The sequence below is a fragment of the Maniola jurtina genome, chromosome 22, assembly GCF_905333055.1.
Source record: "Maniola jurtina chromosome 22, ilManJurt1.1, whole genome shotgun sequence".
Lineage (NCBI taxonomy): Eukaryota > Metazoa > Arthropoda > Insecta > Lepidoptera > Nymphalidae > Maniola > Maniola jurtina.
In genome coordinates, this window is record NC_060050.1 from 5,244,359 (window position 1) to 5,270,602 (window position 26,244).

General features: G+C 35.6%; 3 protein-coding genes across 4 annotated transcripts in view; 1 reads left to right on the forward strand and 2 right to left on the reverse strand.

Annotated features, from left to right (window-relative positions):
* Nucleotides 1–1,919: 1,919 nt before the first annotated feature.
* Nucleotides 1,920–11,336, reverse strand: LOC123876832 (facilitated trehalose transporter Tret1-like). The gene is made up of 8 exons (XM_045923204.1): nucleotides 11,062–11,336; nucleotides 8,229–8,364; nucleotides 6,308–6,536; nucleotides 5,234–5,390; nucleotides 4,433–4,650; nucleotides 3,474–3,645; nucleotides 2,671–2,957; nucleotides 1,920–2,254 (listed from the first exon to the last, which is right to left on the reverse strand). Exons 1-8 carry the CDS (start codon nucleotides 11,128–11,130, stop codon nucleotides 1,978–1,980), a joined length of 1,545 nt encoding a protein of 514 aa, XP_045779160.1. The 5' UTR covers nucleotides 11,131–11,336; the 3' UTR covers nucleotides 1,920–1,977.
* LOC123876829 (facilitated trehalose transporter Tret1-like) overlaps nucleotides 2,444–26,244 on the reverse strand; it is a 36,275-nt gene continuing 12,474 nt past the window's right edge. Inside the window, exons 2-8 of one of the 2 annotated variants that reach the window (XR_006798433.1) lie at nucleotides 25,858–25,993; nucleotides 24,372–24,600; nucleotides 23,274–23,430; nucleotides 20,652–21,044; nucleotides 19,851–20,137; nucleotides 18,527–19,033; nucleotides 2,444–2,453 (exon numbers count right to left, since the gene is read on the reverse strand). Coding sequence is in view for 1 of the 2 variants with exons in the window: in XM_045923198.1 (XP_045779154.1) it covers nucleotides 18,706–19,033; nucleotides 19,851–20,137; nucleotides 20,652–21,044; nucleotides 23,274–23,430; nucleotides 24,372–24,600; nucleotides 25,858–25,993 (1,530 nt within the window). In the remaining variant the exon portion in view is untranslated. Of the gene's footprint in view, nucleotides 2,454–18,246; nucleotides 19,034–19,850; nucleotides 20,138–20,651; nucleotides 21,045–23,273; nucleotides 23,431–24,371; nucleotides 24,601–25,857; nucleotides 25,994–26,244 lie in introns of those variants that run through there. The other variant, XM_045923198.1, reaches the window with a different exon arrangement.
* Nucleotides 13,619–15,913, forward strand: LOC123876839. Its single transcript, XM_045923214.1, has 4 exons — nucleotides 13,619–13,742; nucleotides 13,839–13,879; nucleotides 14,815–14,953; nucleotides 15,806–15,913. The coding sequence occupies exons 1-4, from the start codon at nucleotides 13,718–13,720 to the stop codon at nucleotides 15,862–15,864; spliced, it is 264 nt and encodes an 87-aa protein (XP_045779170.1). The 5' UTR covers nucleotides 13,619–13,717; the 3' UTR covers nucleotides 15,865–15,913.

Here is a 26,244-nt window from a genome sequence, read left to right on the forward strand (position 1 = left end):
ATATACAACACGTGTATTTTTGTTAGGAAAACTATAAATAAAACAATACACACAAATATCACATTTACAAAAATTAAAACTAAAACTCGTCGAGCTAGTTACCTTGCCTTACCCAAAACTAGAACAATTTATGGCAGAAAAACCCTTACCTATGAAGGAGCTAAACTGTACATCAAAATACCTGCACACATAAAAAAAATGTACACTCATTCAATCCATTTAAAACTGAATTAGCTGCTCACACTATGAGTAATGCGAATTACTTCAACAAATGCGCTGAATGAGTACTTAATTAAATGGCGAATATTGTAAACTTTATTTTCTTAGAATTAAGTTCTTATGTAAATGACTTTTTTTTGTTTTTATGAGAATTAAACATCTTTAAACCTAAACCTTTATTTGACGGTCAGATATGCCACAAATTATAGTTATATTTATCTTCAGCTATCACTCAAACCATTCACTATCCGCGAGCGTATAATGACCACCTATCATAACCCGCGTGCTCTAATACTAATTTCATAACCTCAAACAGGGTGTTAGCAATATTAACCTTTCACGGTCATCTCATCAGTAGAGGTTACAAACACGATCAACCTCATTACACTATGCATCAATATCATTAAAAACGGGATTAGAAATGGAATAATGGATGGATCATACCTCAGTTATTACGCGTAGAAGTTGAGGGTAGGTTGCCATCGGGCGTAGAAACCATGCACGCTGCAGATGAATGTACCTCCGGTTCAAAACTCTTCTAAGGACCTTCCGGGCCCCAGAAGTGGACGATCTTCATTGTCGCTTGATTTTTACACGATGATTCGTTTCATCCTTGCGGATGAACAAAGTAGATGGCATGTCTTTGCCGACTCGTTAATTGGCGCGATTATGCATCATAACTTTCTTTATTAATCCCACTTCTGAGATGAAACAGTGGGTTTAAATAAAAAGAGCAAATCGGTATAATCGCCCAAATTTATTATGTCACTTCACTAAACACACTAATACAAATCACTCATTGCTTTATTACTATTGTTACTTTGTTACTATTTATATAATTTACACTTGTTTACACAAATGGACATAGTTTCAGCTTACAATGCGTACGATAGAACAATAATCCTAAAAGTGAGCTCGCATAGCTTTATATGGCGTTATCCCCACCGAAGGCATTCGGCAGTGGTGGCGGAGTTGCGTTCGGCTGTCAATGGCGCTGGCGTTGATTGGCTGTCATGGCGGCAGTAGGCTATGATTGGCCGTCTTGGCGGTTATCGGCTGTAACAGGCGGTGATTGGCCAGCTTGGCTTGACTCGGATAGTCTGGTTGGCGTTGGCGCGTTGCGATTGGCTGAGGCGGCGTGGCGTTACATTAGTTAATAGATTATTAAGATTGATATAATTGATACAAATAATTATCGGAAGGTTAACGGTTGATAAAATAAATTCTAGTTGCGTTTGCCTGCAATTAGGTACCTAGTACCTACCTCTTTAATTAATACTAGTCGTTTCATTTCTATAGATGGCCTCTATTCACATTTAAAAGTAATATGATATTTATAGAGCGTATAAAAAATAATATATCTTTGACATATATAATTATGTATTTGATGGGTCAGCAGCGATATACCTAATCAGCAGAAATCTGATTCTAGCATTTAGTTAGTTAGATAGACATCTTAGGCATGTCGTTTGACAAAAACCAGCCAAGACGGACGGACAGACAGACAGACAGACAACAAAGTGATCTTACAAGGGTTCCGTTTTTCTTTTTGAACCCTAAAAATTATGAAAAAGTCAAGATTCATCACTTTTTTAACTTGTGTTCAACTTTGTGTCAAAAGAACATCTATGTGTTCAATGATTTCCCCTTCGCTGTGATTAAATAAAACGATCCTTATACTCACATAACTCCTTATATTTACATACTTAATTCCAATCCCATCACATAATTCCTTAACTAATTATATTCTATACAATGTCACCTCTTAAGTTTTCTAATTCTATTTATAAATGCATCGTCAGCGAAAACCCTCAGTTCTCCTTTGTAAAATTCCTCAATTTCTTGCAACGACTTCCCTTCGGTCTCAGGTAAAAAGAAGTACAAGTAAATAGCACCGAAGAAGCCGAAGCCTGCGTATACAGCAAAAGATCCCCAGAGCATGAATTTGGTTTCTAAATCGATGAAAGTCTTGGTTCCAACGAAACAGAAAAAATAGTTACTAGCAGCTGATAATCCTTGGGCTGAAGCTCGGCTTCTGTTAGGATAGAAAAGATTTGAATTTATTTTCACATATTTTATAGGTCACCGGAAGAACTTACGTAATGGTCTCGTAAAAAAATCCATATGTATTACTGAACATTAAAAAAGCGAAAGACTGTCTGTTTGTCTATCATCTTTTCACGGTCCACTCGCTTTGACAAAATTTTGACAAAGGTGCATAGATGGCATAGCTACTTTGTATCTTGGAAAATCTAAGAGGTCCTACGGAATTTTTGGAAAACCTCGTGGATTAAATCGCAGCCATCATCTACTCTATCTTCTTTATTTTACTCAGAACAAACTAATGTAAGTACCTATTACATTGAACAATGTAATGAATGTAGTAAATAGCAATTCAGATTGCATCTTAACATTAATAAAATTATTTAAAAAAAAACAGTAATAATTTACCTAAAGGGAAACAATTCCCCAAGCAAAACCCACGGTATACCCATTCCAGTGAATATCGTCAGCAAATACAGTAAAATGACTGGCACTATGCTAGTCTCAGTTGGAAATGTAGATGGATTGTATGAAAACACAGTGTTGTCCAAGTTTTTCTTAGCGTATATACTGAGAAGCAGACAGCTAACAGCACTTCCAAGCATGGAGCCGATGGCAAGCTTTCTCTTCCCGATCACTTCGATGAGGCCAATGACCACAAACGTTGTGATTAATGTGAAGACGCTGACCATGAACTGCAAGAAATAAAAATTATAATAAAAAAGTATAAAAATAATTGAGGACTATTATCCAAAGAAAACTACTATCATTACGAGATTAAATGCTTGACTTAATTGACTCTCTTCCATAGGGAATACGATATAGGATACAGAGAGAAGTAAAAATACGAGTCAAATTATTGTAAAAATCTTTTAGACTAGTAAAATTAAAACCGAATCTAGCATTTCCAAACTTATCCAAGTTGGCTTTCACCAGCTTAGATTTCTTGGCTATACGTCAGGATTATCTTGGTTTTGTATTTATTTTCGTATTATGTTTTATCTATGCACTTGCATATAGTGCAGTATATGATGTGGTCGACCATAAAATTGATTGACCTAATATAAAATTTCCCTAATGCTCAGACTTTTTTAACTTTACAACAGTAAATATGTTGAAAGCTTGTAATCATTTTATGATCTGCAAACGACATTCAACGGTGCAATTTTGCAATCCATGTACAGGTACAACTTTGTATTTAAAATACTCACCGCAATGTGCTTGCCATCCTGAGCCATACCTAAAGCTCCACACACATTGATTAGATTAGGCCGAATAGGTACTAGGCCGCTCATCACGTAGAAGAGAAAGTACATAATTACAAGTGAAAGCGGTCTGAGGGTTTCCTTGCACAACATCACGTATCTAAATGTAAGGATGCGCCTGAAATAATACAATATCGAATTATTGAATAAACTGTTATCGCAAGTGTTGCCTTGTAAAGTACACTCGGAATATATGAAGCTGGCTGCCAACTTTAGCTAGTCAAAGAGGCACCTGAAGAAGAAGAAGTTACTGCTAACGAATTTTTGGAATTCGTAGAAGAACGACACAGCTCAAGGAATTAGCAAGTACCTACCTATATATAGGCAGTGGATAGGCCATGCCTGTTGTAGAACCGAAGACCAATGGCGCAGACATATTTTGGAGTGGAGCGCAGAGATAAGCGTAGCCTGACTACTGGACCGATGACTAAAGTGGTGACCTGGAAGTGGGGAATGAGGAAGGCGGAGGACCGTGTTTGGTAGAGCGCTCTTTAGAAGGAATATGTCTAGCAGTAGATGCATACAGGCTGATGGATAGAATAGGATTTTTGTTTAGAGAAATAATCCTAAAGTAGAGAAGAGTAGATTTTCTTACACGTATTTAATCTATGATAGAATTGTGCCTAATTTCAATCCAATCGTGCTAGAAAAATATACTAAGTGGGATTTTTATTTAAATAAATGATTTAACTTTGACTTTGATTACATATACGTAGGATTAGTTCTGCGAATGAATATAAGTCGGTGTCTGCGTATTAAAATTGATTTAACTAATCCAATTAGGTACTTTACAAGCCAAAACTACTTACTTATCGTCTTGTATAGAATATCTGTTTGGTTATTACCGAATGCCATATTTTATTTAGCATATTATTTTTTTATCTTATGGTGACTACCGTACCTACCTGTGGAACCAGTTCATAGATTCGTGTTCACATGTCTTTTGTTCTTGGTTCGTGTTGCAACAGATAACACACTTTAGCAAATTCTTGCTGTAGGCATTTAGTTCATCAAATTCGGCTTTAACGTTGTCCGGTGTTGTCCAACCGCGAAGCTTGCAAAGAGACTTTAGTGATTCTTTATCACGATTTCTTGCTAGCAACCACACTGGGGTTTCTGGTGCCTGAGATAAAAAAAGAACGTATACAAAGAACATCTTTACATGTCTGAAGTCAAAACTATGCGCACACTTAAAATCTGTTGTGGAATCGTATATTCCTACTATAAAATCAGGGTTCTCCGCTGTCCGTCCGTCCGATGGTCTGTCTGTCTGTCAGCGAGCTGTATCGCGTGAACCTGGTGGTAGAGACTTGAAATTTTCACAGGATGTGTATTTCTATTGCTGCAACTAAAATGCCAAAGCGTTATTTCTTGTAAAATGTTACTTTCATCAGTCTCATTAATAATATTGTCAGAAGATTTTGCTATAAAACAGCAATGAGATTTTTATCATAAATGATAACAACATAGCTGATAAAAAATATAAATATTTTATATTCAAATAAACTTTCACAAGAGTTTTTGGATCGTCAAGTGAATCTACCACTGGTTTGGAGTACCCCACCACTCGAGTCATAATAATTTTGAGTTGTTTTGGTAGGATTTTATTGAACCAACAATGAATGAAAGACATAGTATGTCAAGTTAGAAACTAGATATATTATCCCAGAACAAATTAATCTAATCGAAAATGTGGATTAACTTACAAACGAAACCGTAATCATAGAGGCTACAGGTGCAATGATGCTAATAAGAGCAGCGTTCCGCCAGTCTATCACAATGCCTAGAAAGTACATGATGAGAGTACCCAAAGTTCCAAAGAACGTCGATCCTGTAATTAATGCCCCTCTAATCGACGGGTCGCTGAAATATAGATAAAAATGGAACATTTATGTGTGTGAACTTTTCGTTGGAGACTGTTGTGATGTGTGTGCTTTATGTTTGTGTTTGTTGTTTTAATATTGTTTAGTATTGTTTGTTGTTATTGTTTAGTTTTAATATTGTATGTATACCATTAAAAAAATGAAAGATAATTAGATAATTAGGAGTTATCAACCCATCGCCGATCCACTGCTGAGTACGGGTTTCCACTCAGAATGAGAAGGGGTTGGCCATAATCTTACGCTGGCGAAGTACGGATTGGCAGACTATATTACATACATACACCTTTGAGAACAATATGGAGAGCTCTCAGGCATGAAGACATTTTCTCAAGATCTTTTCCTTCATCCTAGCTTCAAGAAGTTAGAGGTGAGTGCCCCAGATCCCGGTTATCATCTATTTTGTACGGAGATAGCTTGCATCCTGGACCTAGATATAGGCTCATTTTTATCCCGGAAAATTGAAGAGTTCTCACGGGATTTTTAAAACCATGAATCCACGCGGACGCGTTAGGTCGCGGCGCAGGTATTATCTCGTAAATAGTAAATAATAATAGCCTTGATAGATTCAGCTAACTCCACATACAAATGCAATGCTATCGTTACAACTGTGAGTGAAGTTATCAAAAACTGTGAAGGTTACGGTCTACGCAGTTATAAAGCTAAAGTATCTACCTCAGCCCTTGTAACAACAGGAAAATGACTCAAAAGAGTTGCTCTAAAACAGGCTCAATTGCTGTTACAGAAAAGCTGTTTAAAATAATTACGTCTGATGATAATAATTATTTATTGATGATGATAACTGAATGACCTTATGTTTTACTCCGGTATTTCGTCTTTTAATGGTCACAGCACACATATCAACTCGAAAATGGAACGAATGGTGATCTTAACTCTTACCTAATTTCTCCTATGTAGGAATTTATAGGCGCTTCCATGATCCCTAAACTAATGCCCAATAATGCACTGCCAGCAAAGAGGGACGGTAGGTTCCACGAGAAGTACACAAGAAGCCACGCAGCTAGTACCGGAATGTTCGAAATAAAGTTAGCCTTTTTCCTGCCGAAATAGTCCAATATTGGAATAGACATGAATGCACCAGCTGGCTGTGCCAGGAATGACATGCTACCTGCAAATAGACATTTAAGTACTAAGTAAATTAAGAAAATTAAGTAAATTAGCACTAAGACTCCATGGCCTCAGGGTCTCCACGGCAAACGGAACAAAAAAGTAACTCTAAGTGTTAGGTATAATATTTAATGAAGGTAAAATATCACTTTTAAGTTCAACAGTTTTTAAATATGGACAGTACATTGCCAGGATTTAGAAGTTGGAACTCAAAGTTTCTAATAAGTTTTAATTCTCTTTGAAGCGACAACCATTTGCGATGTGTTTTATGAATATGTATGTAGCATTGCAAAATGTCTCCTTGCTTACGGCTCGGGTTATAAATACAAAAGTCAACTTGTTTGCAATAACCTACTTCCAGCCCTTTTATCATAATGTATTTTAATTTTTAGGGTTCCGTGCCTCAAAAGGAGAAACGGAACCCTAATAGGATCACTTTGTTGTCTGTCTTTCTGTCCGTCTGTTGTGTCTATCAAGAAAACCTATAAGGTACTTCCCGTTGACCTAGAATCATGAAATTTGACGGGTAGATAGTTCTTATAGCACAAGTAAAGGAAAAATCCGAAAATTGTTTTGTTTGTGGATACATCACAAAAAAAAAAATTGTGTTTCAATTTTCAAAGTAATATAACTTTACCAAGTGGGGTATCATATGAAAGGGCGTTACCTGTACATTCTAAAACAGATTTTTATTTATTTTCATGCACAAAGATTTATCGCGCAAAATTTCGGAAAAAATACCCGGGCAGGAAACACTCGGTGCGCGAGTCTGACTCGCACTTGGCCGGTTCTTACTGAAAAAATTACATTAAAACTTAAAGCTAGCCTTATCTAATTACTATACAAATCATGCCCACGTGGAATAGTGCCAAGAATGGACAGCCAGGCTGATCCTTATCGCAAAAAATGGGCCAGCTCTTCTGTCATCAGATGAGGTTATCAACCGCGGTAAATTAATGTCTTGTAAACAATGTTTTTGGGTCTCCACGGCAAGCGGAACAAAAATGTAGCTCTCGATAAGAGTCATACTCGTACCTACTTGCGCCGCTTACCGGTTTCAGCCATTTAACTTCACTAAGACGTTGATATGCACCTGGGTGCCTGGTGCACTTCGACCGCCTGTTGTGCCATATCCTTTTTTCCACGCATATTATGTAAATAAGCTGTGATAGCCTAGTGGTTAGAACGTCCGCCTACTAATCGGAGGTCGGGGGTTCGATCCCGGGCACGCACCACTAACTTTTCAGTTATGTGCGTTTTAAGCAATTAAATATCACTTGCTTTAACGGTGAAGGAAAACATCGTGAGGAAACCTGCATGCCTGAGAGTTCTCCATGTTCTTAAAGGTGTGTGAAGTCTGCCAATCCGCATTGGGCCAGCGTGGCGGACTATGGCCTAAACCCTTCTCATTCTGAGAAGAGACCCGTACTCAGTAGTGGGGCGGAAATGGGTTGATCATGATGGTGATGATGATGATTATGTAAACTGTGGAATCAACTCTCATCGGTGTGCGGTGCTCCCACTAGATTACAACATGGGGTTATTCAAGGGGCGGACCAAAAGATTACTCAAAGGCCGATATCGCATCGGCGGTACCTTCGGTGCTGTAAATGTTCATGGGCGGCGGTAATCACTTAGCGCCAGGTGACCTGCCTGCTCGTTTGCTCGCTATTTTTGTAAAAAAAAAACTTACCCAACCATGACGCTTGTGTTTCAGTTAGTGACAGCCCCTGTTTAGCATTAAGCAGAGCAGGTATCATGAGTGTCGAAAAGAAAATCGCCATCCCTAAATTCAGCATGAGAAGAAACGAAGATATTGATGCTATGACCTGAAAAAATATATCATTATGGTCAGGAAGGAAGTTTTTTTTTTTATTGTCATACAAGTTAGCCCTTGACTGCAATCTCACCTGGTGGTAAGTGTAAGTCTAAAATGGAAGCGGGCTAACTTGGAAGTTGCCTATTCACTCTTGATTTGAAGGTACCCATATTAAAAGTGGAAGGAAGGCGTTCTATAACCTAGCGGTTCGATTAGAAACGAGGAAGCAATCGCTTCATACGCGTCCGAGGAATTTCAACTACGTACGGATGCAGACCTTGACGATGCTTTGCAGTATGATGGTAGAAAGGTGAAGGAGGAACCAGGTCAAAGAGCTCTTGTGCACACTCTCCAAAATATATCTAGTAGAATATACTGATAGACAGGCAATTTTGCGCCGATGTTCCAAACTTTGAACTTTGAACAACCTAAAATATTTGAAGCCTTTCACCTTAATTACTTGTTTGTCTTTCAAATGATTAGACCTTCATGATACATACTTAGGAGTAAGTATTATTAATAATCTACAGTATTGTGTTGCCAACCCAAAATATCTATTAATAACTACTGTTTTAAATGCTTTAACATAATATACTTCCTCTGTTTTTTTGGGTTATCGAAAAAAATGCTGAACACCTTGTTATAAAAATAGGTTTACGCAAAAACTGATAGTGATATTTACGACAATGTTGACAACTGACAAAATAATTTATAATAAGTTTTGTTTACCATACAAGTTAACTCAACTAAGTATGATTACATCGATGTCTATAACAGCATGAAATAAAGTTGTGAACACAAGGGATTTATGCCTGAAGTGATTTAACAGGGCTCTCTCCGTCACTCGTTTCATACAATCGTAGTTCCAATTTCATTTGAATATTAAGCAACCAAAGTCCATGAAATTTTGCAGACATATTCTAGAAACTAATATCTGTGTCTGTGGTGTTTTAGATTTTTCTAAAAATATGTAGTTTTAAAATTACAGGGGCTCAAAGATTTGTATGAAAATTTTAAGACCGCGTAACTTTGAAATCGAATATTTTAACAGAAATCTGGAAAACCACAGACATAGATATTAGTTTCTAGAATATGTCTGCAGAATTTCATGGACTTCGGTTGCTTAATATTCAAATGAAATTGGAACTACGATTGTATGAAACGAGTGACGGAGAGAGCCCTCTTAAGAAATCAAAGCCTCGATAGCTCAATGGTTGAGGAGCGAACTGAATTCCGCAAGGTCGGCAGTTCAAACCCCACCCGTTGCACTATTGTCGTACCCACTCCTGGCACAAGCTTTACAGTTAATTGGAGGAGAAAGAGGAGTATTAGTCAAGATTAACTTGGCTCATATTCTTATTAATAAGAAATTCTTAAAGACAAAACTATTTATTAAAAATTATTTTTATGATATGTGTTTTATTTACCTACACTTCGAGAAAATATTCACTTGAGCAGGTGAATAAAAATCTATACATATAATAAAATAGTAGAAAAGTGGTGTCTGTACAATGGAAATATATAAAAAAAAAGTAGCAGGGGTTGTTATTATATCGATGCCGAACCCGAAATTGTACTTAATTTTTTTTTTGTCTGTTTGTCTGTGTGTTTGTGCACGCTAATATCAGAAATGGCTTATTCGATTTAGATACGGTTTTCATTAATATATTGTAGTAAGCTTCACTTAACATTTAATGTTTATTTCATGTCAATCGATTCATAAATAAAAAAGTTATGTCAATTTAAAGAATCACGGCGAACATTATGCTGCCCGAAAAGTCACTATTCCACGCGAACGAAGTCGCGGGCACAGCTAGTAGTAAATACATTTAATTTTATCTCACGGCACTGAGCAGTGTGAACAGTGGCCTGGCGGTCAACAACGCTCCGGGCGAGATACCCAGGCCAGATTTATGTATTTATTTTTATTTTTTATGGAGACAAACAGTATTAAAAATAAACAAATCAGATTCAGATGCAGGTTTGAATCCCGCCCGTTCCGCAATTTTTGATATTGTATTTAAAATTATTTAAAACGGCCTCCCTGGCGTAGTGGTAACGGCTGTGGTCTTATTAGTGGGAGGTCCCGGGTTCGATTCCCGGCTGGATTTGGAATTTCACATTTTATAAATTTCTGTTCTGATCCGGTGAGAGGCTTCGGCCGTGGCTAGTTACCACCCTACTGGCAAAGCCGAGCTGCGAAGCGATTAAGCGTTCCGGTACGATGCCGTGTAGGAACCAAAGGGTTAGGGGTTTAATGAAAGCAGCCATACCCCTTCCAGGCTAGCCCCGTTTCATCTTAGACTACATCATTACTAACCACCAGGTGAGATTGCAGTCAAGGGCTAACTTGTATCTGAATTTAAAAAAAATAACAAAATGCTGGATTTCCGCATAGTTACGCCAACTTCTATCAAACACAAGTGTAAATTAAAAATTTATAACACCCCCGACAAGTGAAGGTTACAGTAGTAACTAGAAAAGAGCTGATAACTTTCAAACGGCTGAACCGATTTTCTTGGATTATAGCTAAGAACACTCTCGATCAAGCCACCTTTCAAACAAAAAAAAAAAACAAAATTAAAATCGGTTCATTAGTTTAGGAGCTACGATGCCACAGACAGATACACAGATACACACGTCAAACTTATAACACCCCTCTTTTTGGGTCGGGGGTTAGTTAAAAAAATACTTAGGTAATACCTACCTGTGATGTTATTGATCGCAACCGACTTATGGTTGGACTTTGTGATCCCATATCCACTTTAATAACCATTGCAACTGATTGACTATACTACTTTTTAATATTTTGCCATAAACGAAAAATTGTTCATAATTTGTCACACCGCATTCAATCTAATTAATCCAAATTAATCACTCCGCAAACGCACCAGTCTGTTAAACATGCGAATGTTAAATAATTTTTCAATGCCACGTTTCTTTTAACAATAAGTACTTCACACACAAGATAATAGAATGTGCGTTAATGTTTCTAAAATAGGTAGGTATATTAAGAGCAATCGGTAACTCACAATTTGATCAATATAAATAGTATGTTGCCATCGGGAATTGATTCGTTAAGCCTTTTCATTCCTGGGGTGAACTGGTGACATTAAGAATCTGGATGATATTCGGCCTCCTAGGTTCATCTAAAACCACAAAAAACCAGTAGCCCGTCAAATATTATGGATTCATGATTACCCTAGTTGTAAGAGAACAAGACTTGAAAAAAAAAAGATATAGATCATATTATTCCATACAAAGATGATGCCGCAATGCAGCAAATTCATTCGCGTGGATTTAGGTTATGAAAAATCCTGTGGGAACTCTTAGATTTTTCGGGATAAAACGTAGCCTATGTTCGTGTCCGGGATGCAAGCTATCTCTATATCAAAATTCGCCAAAATCAGTAACACAGATGGGTCTATAAAATCCCGTGGAACACTTTGGTTTTTTTGCCGGATGAGGATGAAAGTACCTAGCTTAGTCTGTCCCCGGGTTGCAAGCTAAAACTGTAGTCTGCAGTCTGCACCGTTAAAATCGGTTAAACGGATGAGCCGTCAAAATCTAGCAGACTCATGGACAGAAGACACACTTTCGCATTTATAATATTTGCCAAATATGTCTTTAATATTTCTTTATCCGAGTTAAACGAAGAGAGATAATTATATGATAAGTCAAAACAAATACATATACAAGAGCACCTCTTTCTAAGGTAGATATTTATAGAACAAACTTTAAAGTACCTACTTACTAATCTGTCTCGTTTTTACTCTAAGTAAAGTCTGGTAATCAAAGTACGCTCTTTAGATCCCTGTCATAGATTTAATCTTAGAATTAAAAAACCCGGTCAAGTGCGAGTCGGGCCTCGCTCTTTTGGGGCTCCGTACATAACTATGAACATCATATTTTTGATGTACCTATGAAACATTTCTTTTCCGATCTAGAACATCGCAAAAACCCAAAAAATAAAAGAAAAATCCAAAAAATGTTCATTTGTTTTGGTCACAACTTACAAACTATTTTATAAATTGTTGTGTTCAGTATTTGTTGCTTAAACACAGTGTATTTTAACTAAGTTCAGTAGATGCAAATTGGCTATGATGGACAGACAGACATACAAGTGATCTTATAAGGATTCTATTTTTCATTCGGACGTGCCTACCTCCTAATACCTATAACCTTAAATTATATTTGGGATAAAAATATATTTATGTATAAAACTAGGTCAAACTCTGTTTAACAAGATCGCAGAAACTAGATAGTGAATCTATAGATAAAAACACTTGTAATCTCAATAACACACAAGTGTCTTTATCTAGACGATCTTATTATTTAGTTCCTGTACTCACCATTTATTCTTATGGTAGGAGGCTTCGGCTGCGGCCTGCAACTACTGACCATCCTACCGGTAAAGCCAGCAGCGATACGGCAAGCGGTAGATAGAAAAAGATAGAAGGTTCTTGTTATAAGTACCTACTAGCCATCACGTTGATGATTTTAAAAGAGGTTTGTTCGTAGTGCGCTCCAAAAAATGTACCTACCTCTCATTTGAATACAAGACTTAGACTAATCCATCAAACTCAATCCTAGTACCAATATCTATGTACTTATATCTCTGGTTCTCCAGATTTCACCTAAAAAATTCAATTTCAAGGTTACAGGGTCTCAATAATTTACATACAAATCTTTATAGCTACACGTGTAACTTTAAGTATAACCAGTATTTTTAGCGCAAAACTGGCAAACCACAGACATAGATTTAAATTTAGTTCCTAAAACGTGTCTACAAAATTACATCGAGTTTGATTGGTTAATATTCAAATGAGAACCAAACTACGCTTGTATGGAGCGAGTGGCGAAGAAACCGCCGCATCATTATCATCATATTTTTATCTTATCATCATAGAATTTCTGGTTGATCATTTAACTTGACGCTTTTTAACCCCCGACCCAAAAAGAGAGGTGTTATAAGTTTGACGTGTGTATCTGTCTGTGACATCGTAGCTCCTAAACGAATGAACCGATTTTAATTTAGTTTTTTTCGTTCGAAAGGTGGCTTGATCGAGAAAATCGAAGAAAATCGGTTTAGCCGTTTGAAATTTATCAGCTCTTTTCTAGTTTTCTTAAAGAGGTTTTTGTGTCGGGGGTTTTTTAAATTTTGAGTTATTAAGTTAAATTTTAAATACGTAAGATGAAATCGACAAATTAAACGCTAAATTTAATTTTCACGTCCTGTAGCATTTTTTGTTTTGTTCAAATTTTATTGCGTTCATTTTTCGATAAAACCAGTTTTCGATTTATTATGTTTCCGATACAAGAAAGAAAGTAACTAGTTCATAGCATGTAGCAAAGTAATAAACATGATATTGTGTGTACTAGTTTTTGGTACGTGTAGACTAAAGGACTTGTACTTATTTAGTTTTTTATTATCAACATTGTACAAGGTTTTCCTGAAGTAGAATATTTTTATTTTCATTACAGTGTTATCGTCAACTACTTTGTCACAGCAGCATTTGTCACACGTAATTATGAAATTACACTTTGTTCTTATATTTATCGTAGTTGCATCAAGTCTTAGTTTAATAAAGTATTCATTATTTTCTTACATTATCCTACTTATATTATTAATGCGAAAGTGTGTTCTTTTGTTGGTTCTTTCAATCACCGCAAAGGAAAATCAAATCGAGGTGGTTTTGCATCGATATAGAATAGTGACATAGTCTACTCCTATCATTGAAAAATGTTGAGCCCCCTTTGGATTTTTTAAATTCTAAATTAACGCTGAGGAGGTCATGTAATATGAATCGATCCATCGATCGTTCGATTGTAATATGGATGCACTGATCTGGAATCATCGTTCCATTAATGCATCATCTTTATCGCCATACGTCACTAGGAATCAAACGTTTCCACAGGAAAAAACACAAAAGTCAAAAGCCTGGCGAAATATAGCCTCACAGGAATAGGAGATTAACCTTAGCTAGACTCTAGAGTGAGATTAAATCGGTTCCAGCCATAAGGCAGACAATGAATGAGTGCACCACAAAATTAATACAGACAAATGAAAATTAAAAATTTATAACACCCCCGACAAGTGCAGGTTACAGTAACTAGAAAAGAGCTGATAACTTTCAAACGGCTGAACCGATTTTCTTGGATTATAGCTAAGAACACTCTCGATCAAGGCACCTTTCAAACAAAAAACACTAAATTAAAATCGGTTCATTAGTTTAGGAGCTACGAGGCCACAGACAGATACACAGATATACACACGTCAAACTTATAACACCCCTCTTTTTGGGTCGGGGGTTAAAAAAACACATACAAAGCAAAACAAAATAGGTATAGTAAGCAATGTATGCTGTAAAGTCTGCCTTTTCTGAGGGTGGGGTTTAGAAATCAAAGAAGAAGGAAGGTTGTGTTATACAGAAGGTTGTATTGTGTGTTTTGTCGACAGCCTATCAACTTCTGCAGCATGGCGTCAACATGTATCCACGACGGACGAGGTGTTTGTGCATCTTCGCCTGATGGCTGCAGTCGACGTAGTTTCCTCGACCAATGCGACATGTATGAGTACAACTGCGATTATGGCACTCGTATGTCCTTTGGCTCATAATTTCCTACTTAGTGGAAAAGAAACCCAGAAGAATCATCAAAAGAAGAGTGTATCATTTATTATTGTCTTTGCATTTTTGTACAATAAAGTTGTTTAAATAAATAAATAAATAAAAAAGAATAGAAGAAGAAGTACCACTGTATTTCTTCTTCTATTCTTCTGGGTTTCTTTTCCACACTAAGAAGTAGCCGTCCACTGTATGTGGTATGAAGTCTATTGGTACGAAGTGTGGTACGATGGCGAGAAAATCTGGCCCGCCTCACTGTTATCTAATTCGTTAGTCAACCTATCGCTTCTGGCGCTTTACCATGCCCATACACTATCTCTCCACTTTTGTTAAGAGTTCTTATTAGTAGGCGCCAACTGTACCTATATATTCCTAATAACCCAGAGTTTTGTATGTATTGTATGTATAGGTGTCATTCCAAATTTTTATTACTACACCTAGATTATTCATCTGATAGGTTGGAAATCTAGAATGAAGACAGCATTAAACCCGCCAAAAGAATCCATATTAAAAAATTTCACCGTAATTAACACTATAATATTATGTTTGTTTGTTTTGTGTTATGTTTTTGGCTAACTACTATGCGACTAAGGTCAGTGTTAAGTTTGCAGTCAATAGGTACATTACTAATATTGTGGTCGAAATAATAAGTAGGAATATTTTAAATCTCACTGTGCCTTAACATCTAATGAGTTTACTGATCTGTTACACTTTGACATGAGATATATCTATTGGTATCACTAGGTATCAATTTTTTAAACGTATTATTTGTTCGTCGTCATAATATTGGAGATGAGCTAACATTATTGCATTTTGTCTTTCCAGAATTTATGACGAAAGTATCAAACCCGTGTACTGACGGTCAACCTGACTTTTTGTGCTAATTTACTTAATACTTAACCAAAACCGTATGGAAATAAATGTTATGATTGCCAATCTTGTTTTTCTCCAATTTCATGAGACTAAAAATTAAAAAAGTAGGTATATGGATATTTTGAAATCCAATCATCGAATCTACAAGTAAGTAACTCATCAGTACCAATATTTTTACTAATATTTTTCCATACATAAGTAGTTGTACGGAAAAATATTTGGGACATCACTAATTCTCTTATCTACTATATGCTTTTTGCAATGCTAAGAAAAGTAATTAAATAGATTATTATTTTACAAGTGAGTGATAAGACTATAAGGGATTTAAATTTCACGTAAGTGAAAAATGAAAAAATTGAATTTAGAAAATTGTACAGACAATACAAACCGTCTTATCTTTCAGATTATCAAGAGACTTATATATTATTTTGCTCATGGATGCTTACTCAGATGCCACAGATATCAACTAAAAATTCAACCAACATTGGTAGGTATTACTTTTAATGAATATATATGCGATATGATATTATGTGTAATTTTGTGTGTAAAAGAAATACTAAAAGATTATTCATATATTTTTTTATACACAGTGTTCAATAGTACTCATACTACAGATATTAAATTAAAGAATGCAACAGTTATTCAAAATATATCGTCAAGGTCAAATGATGCAAGAAGTTCGAATAAAGCTGTTGTACTTGACAGTACTATTGCAACAATAAAAACAATCAGTATAGCTACAATTTTAAAGACTACAGCTGAAAAAAATATTGAAAAATTAGATATATATATACACCCTGTTAGTCTATTTTTTTATTTGTACCAGAAAGTTGTAACAATATATATAAAAGGAAAGAAAAAGTGGACAGGGAAGCACTTATCTCTATAAGAGATCTCTACCAGTGACCCTTGGCAGTGCGAGAGGTTGTAAAGGGAGTAGAATATATATTATGATATGATATTGATGACATAGTCTATCTTCAAATGGAAATAAAATAACGAAAACAGTATATTCTATATATGAGAACTCTACAATAGAACAAAACACTACAAATCCTCCTAATTTTATTAAAAAATCAATCGTTATTTCAATGATTAACAATGAGTCTAAAGAAGAGTCTGCATCTCAATTTACAACTGAAAAAGAAAAGTCTGTTTCTATTTATTCTACTGTATTACATACAAAGACTAACCCAGAATGTAGTAAATTGAAAAAAAAAACCAGTGCAAATATTATTCTACTAACATAAATGACCATAGCTCTGAATTGCAATATTGTTGTAATAGACCAGTCGCCTGGGAAACTACTACAGAGACAATAAGGATTGTTGAATATAAACGAATAAAAGAAATAGTTTAAAAAGAAATTTCAGCTATTTCATTTTCTTGAGATAACTCAAGAAAATGAAATAGCTGAAATTCACACTACCAAATCCAAAGAAATGCAAACGACTTTATCAAGCGATCGATCAACTAAGACAAGTGACAATAAAGAGCTTGTTTATGTACTAACCGTTTTAATGTACCCCTTCGTAAGACGCTATCAAACATAATACCTAACCAAAAGGCTGCAGTACACCATCTCTTTTTTTTACGAGATAGGCTAGCTTCACGTCAATCATGCTTAAAAAAGCAATCTTGAGGTATAGCTTGGAGCACCTAGAAGATGCCTATTTACTCAGCTTTGAAGGAATTTAGGTTTCACATGGCAGGAAACGCGGACGCCGTAAGGTCATTCCACAATTCTTGTATAGTAAACTCATTGTACCTAAAGTCTTTTTCTGTGGGTCGTATTCCTCATTGCTGAGGGTCCTGACTCTTTTCCGTCAATCTCATAATGGTAGAAGTTTTCTATTTAGAAGTCTATAAGTAATAATAATAATCTTGTGGTTACAGATTTCAAAATTGTTGACTGTGAAGAGAAATGCCCATGCTGTAATCGAAATATGCCAAGGAGAGAAGATAGTCGTGAATTAACAAAAGTTTTTAATGATACGGCATCCGTAGAAAACCATCATCACAAAATAAAATTGTTGCTCTCTAGTACCAAAGAAGAGATAATTTATACCAAAGTAACTACTATAGATTGTAGTCCTTATAGATGTAGAAGACCAAGTACTTGGGCCACAACTGCAAAAGGTGAAACTAGAGACTTTTTCAGAATAATAAATGGGGTTTAAGTTGGGAATGACGATTTTATAAATACCATATTAACGTTTAGACTAAGTTAGATATTTTGTAGCTTAAGAATAAAAGTAGGTATGTCTTGATAATAACAAGTATTATTTATGAAACCGTCACCGAGTAGAAAAATAAATGAAAGAATTGTGTCTTATAATTATTTATTTTATATAAAACTTGTCTCATTTTCATTTTCAATCCCATAATTTTTAATTAACTGATTTAGATTGGTATTTCCATATATATTTTTGTGCGAAATACTCATACTCTTTACTTCAATTGATACAGATCTTTTGTGCTATATCGTAGTAACTAGACTTTTTATGTTAATTTATTTTATCACAATTTTTAAGAATATAAAATTTATATTAAACAAAATAAGATCTAAGTATTTTATGCGAATTCAGTACAAAGATTTTCAATTTTACAATTTTGTGGGCTAAAACTCAATATGAGTTCAACTTTCCTATTGTTAGATAATTTCTCACATACATCAATTTTAAATAAGGACACTAAATTTAACAACCTTAAATACTTAATAACGAAATAAGGCATGGCACCAGCCTAAAATATCATAAGCGTTTAACAAAAGCAAAATTCGTATTATTTTCCTAAGAATTGAGAATTTTATAAAAATAAGTAATATAACAATAATTATTAAGTAAGTCTACCTACTTAATTGAACTACAAGTGACTAGCATAGGACAATCTACATCGTTGTTTTTACCGTTTTTCTTTTTGAAAGCATTAATAAAAAAATCATTGGCAAATATTTTTTGATTTCCCTTATAATACGCTTCGATTTCTACTAAAGTCTTACGTTCTGTTTCTGGCAAGAAGAAATATAAATAAACAGTACCAATAAAACCTATGATAGCGTAAAGTAAAAATGTTCCATGAATGTGAAAACTTGATTCTAGATTGTAGTTAGTTTTTGAAGCTAAAAAGAAAATGATGTAGCTGAGAGCGGCCGCTAAACCAGTCGCCATGCCTCGGCTCCTGAAAAAATGAAAAAGCAATACATTAACAACAGTTTTTTGTTCTGATCAGTCAGTATGCTTACACATTGGGTTTCTGTAGCACGTCAGCCTTATTGCTGTTGCTAGAAAATATGCGCATGGGTGCCTACCAGCGTCAATAGAATCCTGACCATGATGGGTAGGTATTGCCAGACTAGACTGCTGTTACGTGAACCGCTACTGCAAGGTTTCATCTGGTGTATTGGGTATATGTGCAAGAATTAATGTTTTTCTGTCTGTCTGTCCGTTACCTATGCATTCACGTATCATTCATCGGAATTTTGAAATTTTGTATAGTTATTGTAACGACTCGTTAGAATGTTTTTGGAATTGAATCATTAACGTACCAGAGATGGTGTGAGAATCGCATTTCAACACATGCCAGGAATTAGCTAAGTACTCTTACTTAGTATTTATAATGTTTCCACTAATGAGTCATATCTTGTTGCTTCAAATAAACTTCTATATTTTATAGGAACGGCTATTTCGGACAAAAATCGTGATCTGATTATGATGGTGACCAAAATTGTTATAGGCACTGGATATCACGTTGTAAACAAAAACGAGTTGCAGCCTGCAAACATTTTTGTTCGGAATAACCCGTCCAGTGCGTAGTACTACATAAAGGTTGTTAATGATTTATATTATCTACTGGGTAGTAGGTATATCGTGTTATAGTTAAATGGTCATGGTCAATTTTGGAGCAGTACTATGTACAAGGTTAATCACTTTGGTAAATGGTCTACGCTTAAAACCAACAAAAGTTTCTCTCTAGGAGTTGTATAACAAGAAATTACCTGAATGGGAAAACTTCCGAAAGCAGTACCCAAGGTATACCCGTGCTAGTAAAGGAGACTAATAACATAAATAGGACGATGGGTAAAAACTCCTTCTGTTCTGGGAATGTGCTTGGCTCGTACGAAAACACGTTGAAAGGTAAATTAACTCCTGCGTATATGCTTATAGCAAGACTGCAGCACGCTGAGGCGAATAACGATATTAGTACTAGTTTTCTTTTGCCAATAGATTTGACTACAGCTGCTGAGATGAGGTTCATTAATATGTAGACCAGTCCAACTGTTACCTGGAAGAAAAAAGGCATAATTGTAAAATTTAATAATAAACCTACTATTGAAGCATTACATTTAGAAATGATGGATTTGTTTATAGAACCCTACCTGTGTCACGATAGAAAAACGGTTCAGGATTTTAAGGTACACAATAAATTGAAGAGGGTAACTATAATAAATAATAATAATAAATTTTATTGAGCAAAACATAAACACATAAACACACAAATTTAAACACTGTTGAACAATGTACTAAGACTAGATTATTATACAATTTGGTACTTAACAGTAACTGATTAGTTTCTTGGGGAGTCTTCTATGTAAGAATCTGGTTTCCATGATTTGATCTTGTAGGACCTTGACCAAGTCTTACTGAATATGGCAGAGAGATTTCTTGAATTTAAATAAATATTATCGAGGATATTCGAGTTTCGAGGTCGGCAAAATGTTTAAACACTATTCTGACCTGGATTATGGGTATTTTCTGAGTCTATATTTATTTAAGTAAGATAATAATTATTTACTTACCACAATAGCTTTTGAATCGAACTTCATTCCCAAAGCCTTGCACACGTTAACCATGTTAGGCCTAACTGGTATCAAACCACTCATGGTATGAAAGAAGAAATATGCCATAACCAGCCCAAACGGTCTCAAGGTCTCTTTGACGAAGAACACATACTTATATTTTAAGAATATCTTCTTGAAAATGTTATAGTTGGAATGTTCGCATGGTTGATCTTCCGGAGTTCTTTCTTCGGAGCAAATTACGCATTCTCTGTAAGCGTTGTTGTATTCTAGCAGTTGGTTGAACTCGTCTTGGACATGTTCTGGTTGAGCCCATCCTCGGAGTCGGCATAAGGAATGTAATGCTTCTTTTTGCCGACCTTTTGATATCAACCATATTGGAGTTTCTGGAACCTGAAATAATAAATTCTGGATTCAAGAAAAATATTTAAGTACTACTATACACTATACAGTATACATATTAGCTGCAACATGTTGGTGATTCTAACAAAATGGAGACATTGTGGTAGTCTATAGCTAATATTTTTTTTTTAAGTGCATAAAAACATTGTTAAATTAAAAAAAAAAAAAACAAAGTGATCATAATATAAGGGTTCTGTATTTCCTTTTGAGGTACGGAACCCTACAAAATTTGACTATCATGATCTAAATACTAGAAACAAAAATAAAATGGTAATACAAGAGTCCAGGCTAAGTGAACTTAGCAAATCATTTAGTAACAATTGAGTAGGTACGTTATACAATAAGCTTCCAGATGACAATATATTGGGGATTTTCTCAACAAGTTCAAAATGTTTTATAAAACGCAAAGTTATATTATTATCTGTATTTTCCTTTATCGATGAGTCCTCGGAATGGGCTTAGGAATCTACATAATTTATATGTTTATTTGTATAAGTAAATGCGGTAACCTCTGTGCTAGGTAACTATAGAGAACATCATTATATTGAAACGGCATAGTTCTAAAGTTCAATCGTGACATGATGACAATTCTTAACGTTCAGCCGGCTCTACACTCGCACGCGAAGTCGCGCCGTTATTTCACGCCGTGAATGTATGCCGCGATCCACACGTGAACTGTGTCCCTCCACACTCGCAAGTTTTGTTCGTGACGTTGACGATGCGTTCACGTTCGCGCCACAAACCCTTTGTCGGGGACCAAAAACCGACACTGATCGGGGAAAGGCGCGAAGCACGAACGCGAAGGCGTGAACAACATCTACACTCGTGATTCGCAGTTTTCGCGGCCGTTCGCGCCGCGAGTGTAGAGCCCTCTTTAGAGAATACCCTATAGATATTTGAAGCTATTTCGAAGACCACCACTTATGAAGTATTTATTTAATTCATAAAAAATGAATAAGTAATTAAAGGGGAATAGGTGAGCGGTGTATTTGAATAAAATAATACGACAAAATACCTTCTTAATGAGGTTGTTTAGAAACCTGGCGGCTATTATGTAAATTATCCTAATACTTATATATTTTATAAAATAATTCATATTATTTTATCATACACGGTGAAATTCCTTTTTAAGACTCTAAGAAGTATAATTGATTGCCCACCACTTTTACAAACCTTCCAGTTAAAAGTCCCACGCAGAACTCCCCGCCACGCAACCGGTCTTTTACACCAACCCATAGCCAGAACTAACCTCAAACAATTTTCCACCATATCCAGATTAACAAAAAACTACAATTCCATTAGTAAAGAGGTTGACATCTTCTACAACACACTACCAAAATTCAAAAAACAAATAATAGGATTGTTAAGTTCATAAATTGATTCATATTACATATTACCTACTTATTACCCGTAGTCACTATTCACCTTTTTTCTTTTTCTTTATTAATTATGACTAATTAGTATTTTTATTTTATTTTAAGACATTTTTGTACATTGTAAACTTTTTATTGTTTAATAATTATTATTTTTAAATTCTTTTGGCACAAGTTGTGACACCTAATTAATAAGTTATGTATCTAATAATGTGTGTGTGTGTGTATTTATAGATTTAAGAATGTATCGATATTATAATTTTCTGGTGTCCTAATAAATAAATAAATAAATAAATAAATAAATTTTGGTTTTAGAGTCATGCCTAAGTGAATTTTGCCTAATTGACCCTAGTTTAAAATTTTAATATTTTTTATCGAAAAAATGTGCCTAGTTTTCTAAAACAAACAAGCGTAGGTACTTAGTCGATTATCAATAGTCTTAGCCACGGCTCTAAACCACTTACACCGTGTATATTATTGTTGTATATTATTGTTGTATTTAAAACAATATTATTATAAGTATAATGTTACGGAAAAATTGATGTTTAGCCGGCTAAACTTATTTAATATTAGCCTAGCCCTAGCTTAAAATGTAATTAGGCTGAACACACCTTGAAAATAACTGAAACCAAGCTTTTTTATTTCAAAAAGTTGCAGGCAGCAGTCGTAGTCAACAATTTAAGTTTCTCGGGTAATTGACAACTGCACGACTGCTTGGAGGGTTCTAGTCCGGCAGGCAGTCGCAGCTTAAAGCAGTCCGTCATGACTGCTTCGAACTGCCTGTCGCTCTTGTATTATCGCTCTTACTCATATACTGTTTTTGTATTTTTTTTAATACGATACGTACAAATAATACAAGCGCCATCGTCGCCAAAGGTACAGTGAGTGACACAAGTGCTGCCTGTCGCCATGACACTACAGTACCCAGCAGATACGCGACGAACATCCCAATTGATGTGAAACAGTTGGTCAGCGTTGTAAGAATGCCTCGGAGAGATGGATCACTGAAAGATAAAGAGTATTAATCAATATCTAAACACGCACATTATCAAAATCTTTGTTTTGCTTTCCGAGCGGAATTTACATGTATATTGTATACAATGTATATTCCGCTTTAAAAATTGACTCGTAGCTTAGCTGACCTCAACGTTGAAAGCAAAGCTGTCAGCTTATAGAATAACACTGCTAATTATACTAAAAGGTGTGTCTTCTTATCGATGGCTTATCGCAATGTCGTACCTATTAGGTATATTTTATATGTTAATCTAATGTTCTTATTGAATAAAACTGAATCAAGTCCTATCATTAACAAAAATGATAGTATATTAATTAACATATTATTATGGTAAAATGTTGTAGTAAACTGGTGATGTCCGGGACTGCGACGGCGTGGATTTAGGTTTATTTACATCCTGTGGGACCTCTTTAATTTTCAGGGATAAAAAACATCCTATGTCCATCTCCGGAATACAAAATTCTCAAAAATGTGTGAAGTCTGCCAATCTGCACTTGGCCAGCGTGGTAGACCATGGCTCCATATGAAGCGAGCGAAGGGCTGTTGATGATAATGAAATGAGGCTTTTTTAAGGTTCCGTACCCAAAGGATGCCAACGGGACCCTATTATCCGTCCGTCTGTCTGTCTGTCAGCGGGCTGTATCTCGTGAACCGTTATAGACAGAGAGTTGAAATTTTCACAGAATATGTATTCCTATTACCTAATTTAAAAAAAAACAAAATGTTTCATGAAAAAATAGTTTAGTATTTACAAAGTAAGATAACTATAATACCAAGTGGTGTATCATACAAAAGGGCTTCACCTGTACATTTTAAAACAGATTCTACTTATTTTTATGCATAATAGTTTTTGATTATCGTGGAAACAATACCCGAATACGTTACCCTCGGTGCGCGAGTCTGACTGGCACTTGTCCGGTTTTTATTTACCTCACTTCTCCGACGTATGTCACAGAAGGTGCCTCCATAATCCCCGTACCGATGCCCAGAAGAGCGTTTCCGAGGAACAAGGAAGGGACGTCCCACGCGAAGTACATGAGCAGCCACGCTATCAAGTGTGGGATGTTGACTAGAAACAGAGCCTTCTTCCTCCCAAAGTAGTCCAGAATGAGGCCGGAGAAAATACTGCCCAATGGCTGACATAGAAACGCCATGCTGCCTGAAAAACAAAAACATTTACCTACTAGTTAAAATATCTATCAAACTTTAGTTTTAATTGAAAACAGTAATTAATTAATTAAGTAATTAAAACAGTAATTTATTAATGTTATTGTGCTATGACGATATAATTTTGATTTTTTGCTCCTATTGCGGCTAACTTTCAGTGCATTATATCAGGGATGTTACGGAAGTGGTTATACGGTGCGGGTCAGCGCGTACCCCGATTGCCATCTCGACCTGTCGCGAACTATACTCTACAAACCGTTTTATTTTGAGAAGAATGTTTCAGCTTTGATGTGACCGTCAAATATACTATATCTAAAGGTCATTTTAGACGTCCTACAATCAGAGCGGCATTGAACATTAATTTATTTTTATATGTTAATAGTTCGGTTGATAGGTACCTTAATGAATGAATATAATTATTATGTTCCTATTCAGTAAGTAGTCAATGGTCGATAAATAGCATGCGAGGGTGGAGGACGGGCCTCCTCACAAAATAAAAAGTCTTTAGGCCACAGTTCACCACGCTGGCCAAGTGCATATTGGCAGGCAGTTATTTAATGCGATTGTTAATTGCTTCAAACTACATACCTACCTAACTTCGAAAAATTAGAGGTAGAGTAAGAGGTTTATTGCAATGTTCTAGCTCGGAAAAGGAATATTTCATACACCCAAAATATAATGTTCATAATTATGTATATCAAATCTATGTAATATCAAAATATAATTGTATGTCAAATCTTTGAAAAGAGTTTGCTTTCGTTCGCTTTTTGTTAATTTTATCTATTATAATATAATGTTTACTTGGCGCAATAAAAACCTACAAACGTTGTGAACACTTGTCATTGATGTACATATCAGTGTATGTAATAGTTTGTAAGTATATATTATAATGTAAAATATGTATGTATATTGTAAGTGTTCCTTAATAAAATAAAAAAAGAGCAACCGCCGAGTTTTTTGCTGGTTCTTCTCAGTAGAAAAGGCATTCCGAACCAGTGATAGATAGATGCTTTTGACGATTCAAAATCACTTGTAAAAGTCTAATTGAATAAAAATATTTTGAATATTGGATAGAATCAGGCGTTACTTTGCGGAAGTTCATGTTTAAAGATATTTTGAATTTTGAATTTACTTGACCGGTTTCTAAGTTTACAAGAAATAACAAAGTGTTATTTCTGTACGATGGTACGGAACCTTTCCTGTGCGAGTCCGCGTCGCACTTGGTTTTTCTTAGTGGATGAATGCTTACCGAACCACGACGCCTGTGACTGGTTCATCGTCAGGCCTTCCTTAGCGTCGAGCACTTCGGGTAGGACCATGGTGACGAAGCTGATAGACATCCCCAGTCCAATCAGCAGAACGTTTAGCGCGGCGCATGCTAAAACCTGAAAATCGACATATTTTATGAAAGTTCCACATTATATCAAGCGTACAAGTCATCCCGGATTATAACCCTCAAATAAAACGCGATAACGCGAGCACGAATCACAATACGCAAGTGTGTGTGTTCGTGCGTGCGTGCGTGCATGCGTGCGTGTATGAGTGTGTGCGTGTGCGATGTGCGTGCGTGTGTGTGTGTGTGTGTGTGCGTGTGTTTTGTTGGTGTGTGTTTGTCACCTTTTATTTTTATATATTT

Coding starts and splice junctions, on each gene's coding strand:
- LOC123876839 (XM_045923214.1), top strand. CDS start 13,718: ATGATATTGTGTGTACTAGTTTTTG. Junction 13,880..14,814: donor CACAGCAGCATTTGTCACAC/GTAATTATGAAA, acceptor TTTTGTCGACAG/CCTATCAACTTCTGCAGCAT. Junction 14,954..15,805: donor CAACTGCGATTATGGCACTC/GTATGTCCTTTG, acceptor TTGTCTTTCCAG/AATTTATGACGAAAGTATCA.
- LOC123876832 (XM_045923204.1), bottom strand. CDS start 11,130: ATGGTTATTAAAGTGGATATGGGATCACAAAGTCCAACCATAAGTCGG. Junction 5,391..6,307: donor TCCTACATAGGAGAAATTAG/GTAAGAGTTAAG, acceptor TCTATATTTCAG/CGACCCGTCGATTAGAGGGG. Junction 3,646..4,432: donor TCTATGAACTGGTTCCACAG/GTAGGTACGGTA, acceptor GTATTATTTCAG/GCGCATCCTTACATTTAGAT.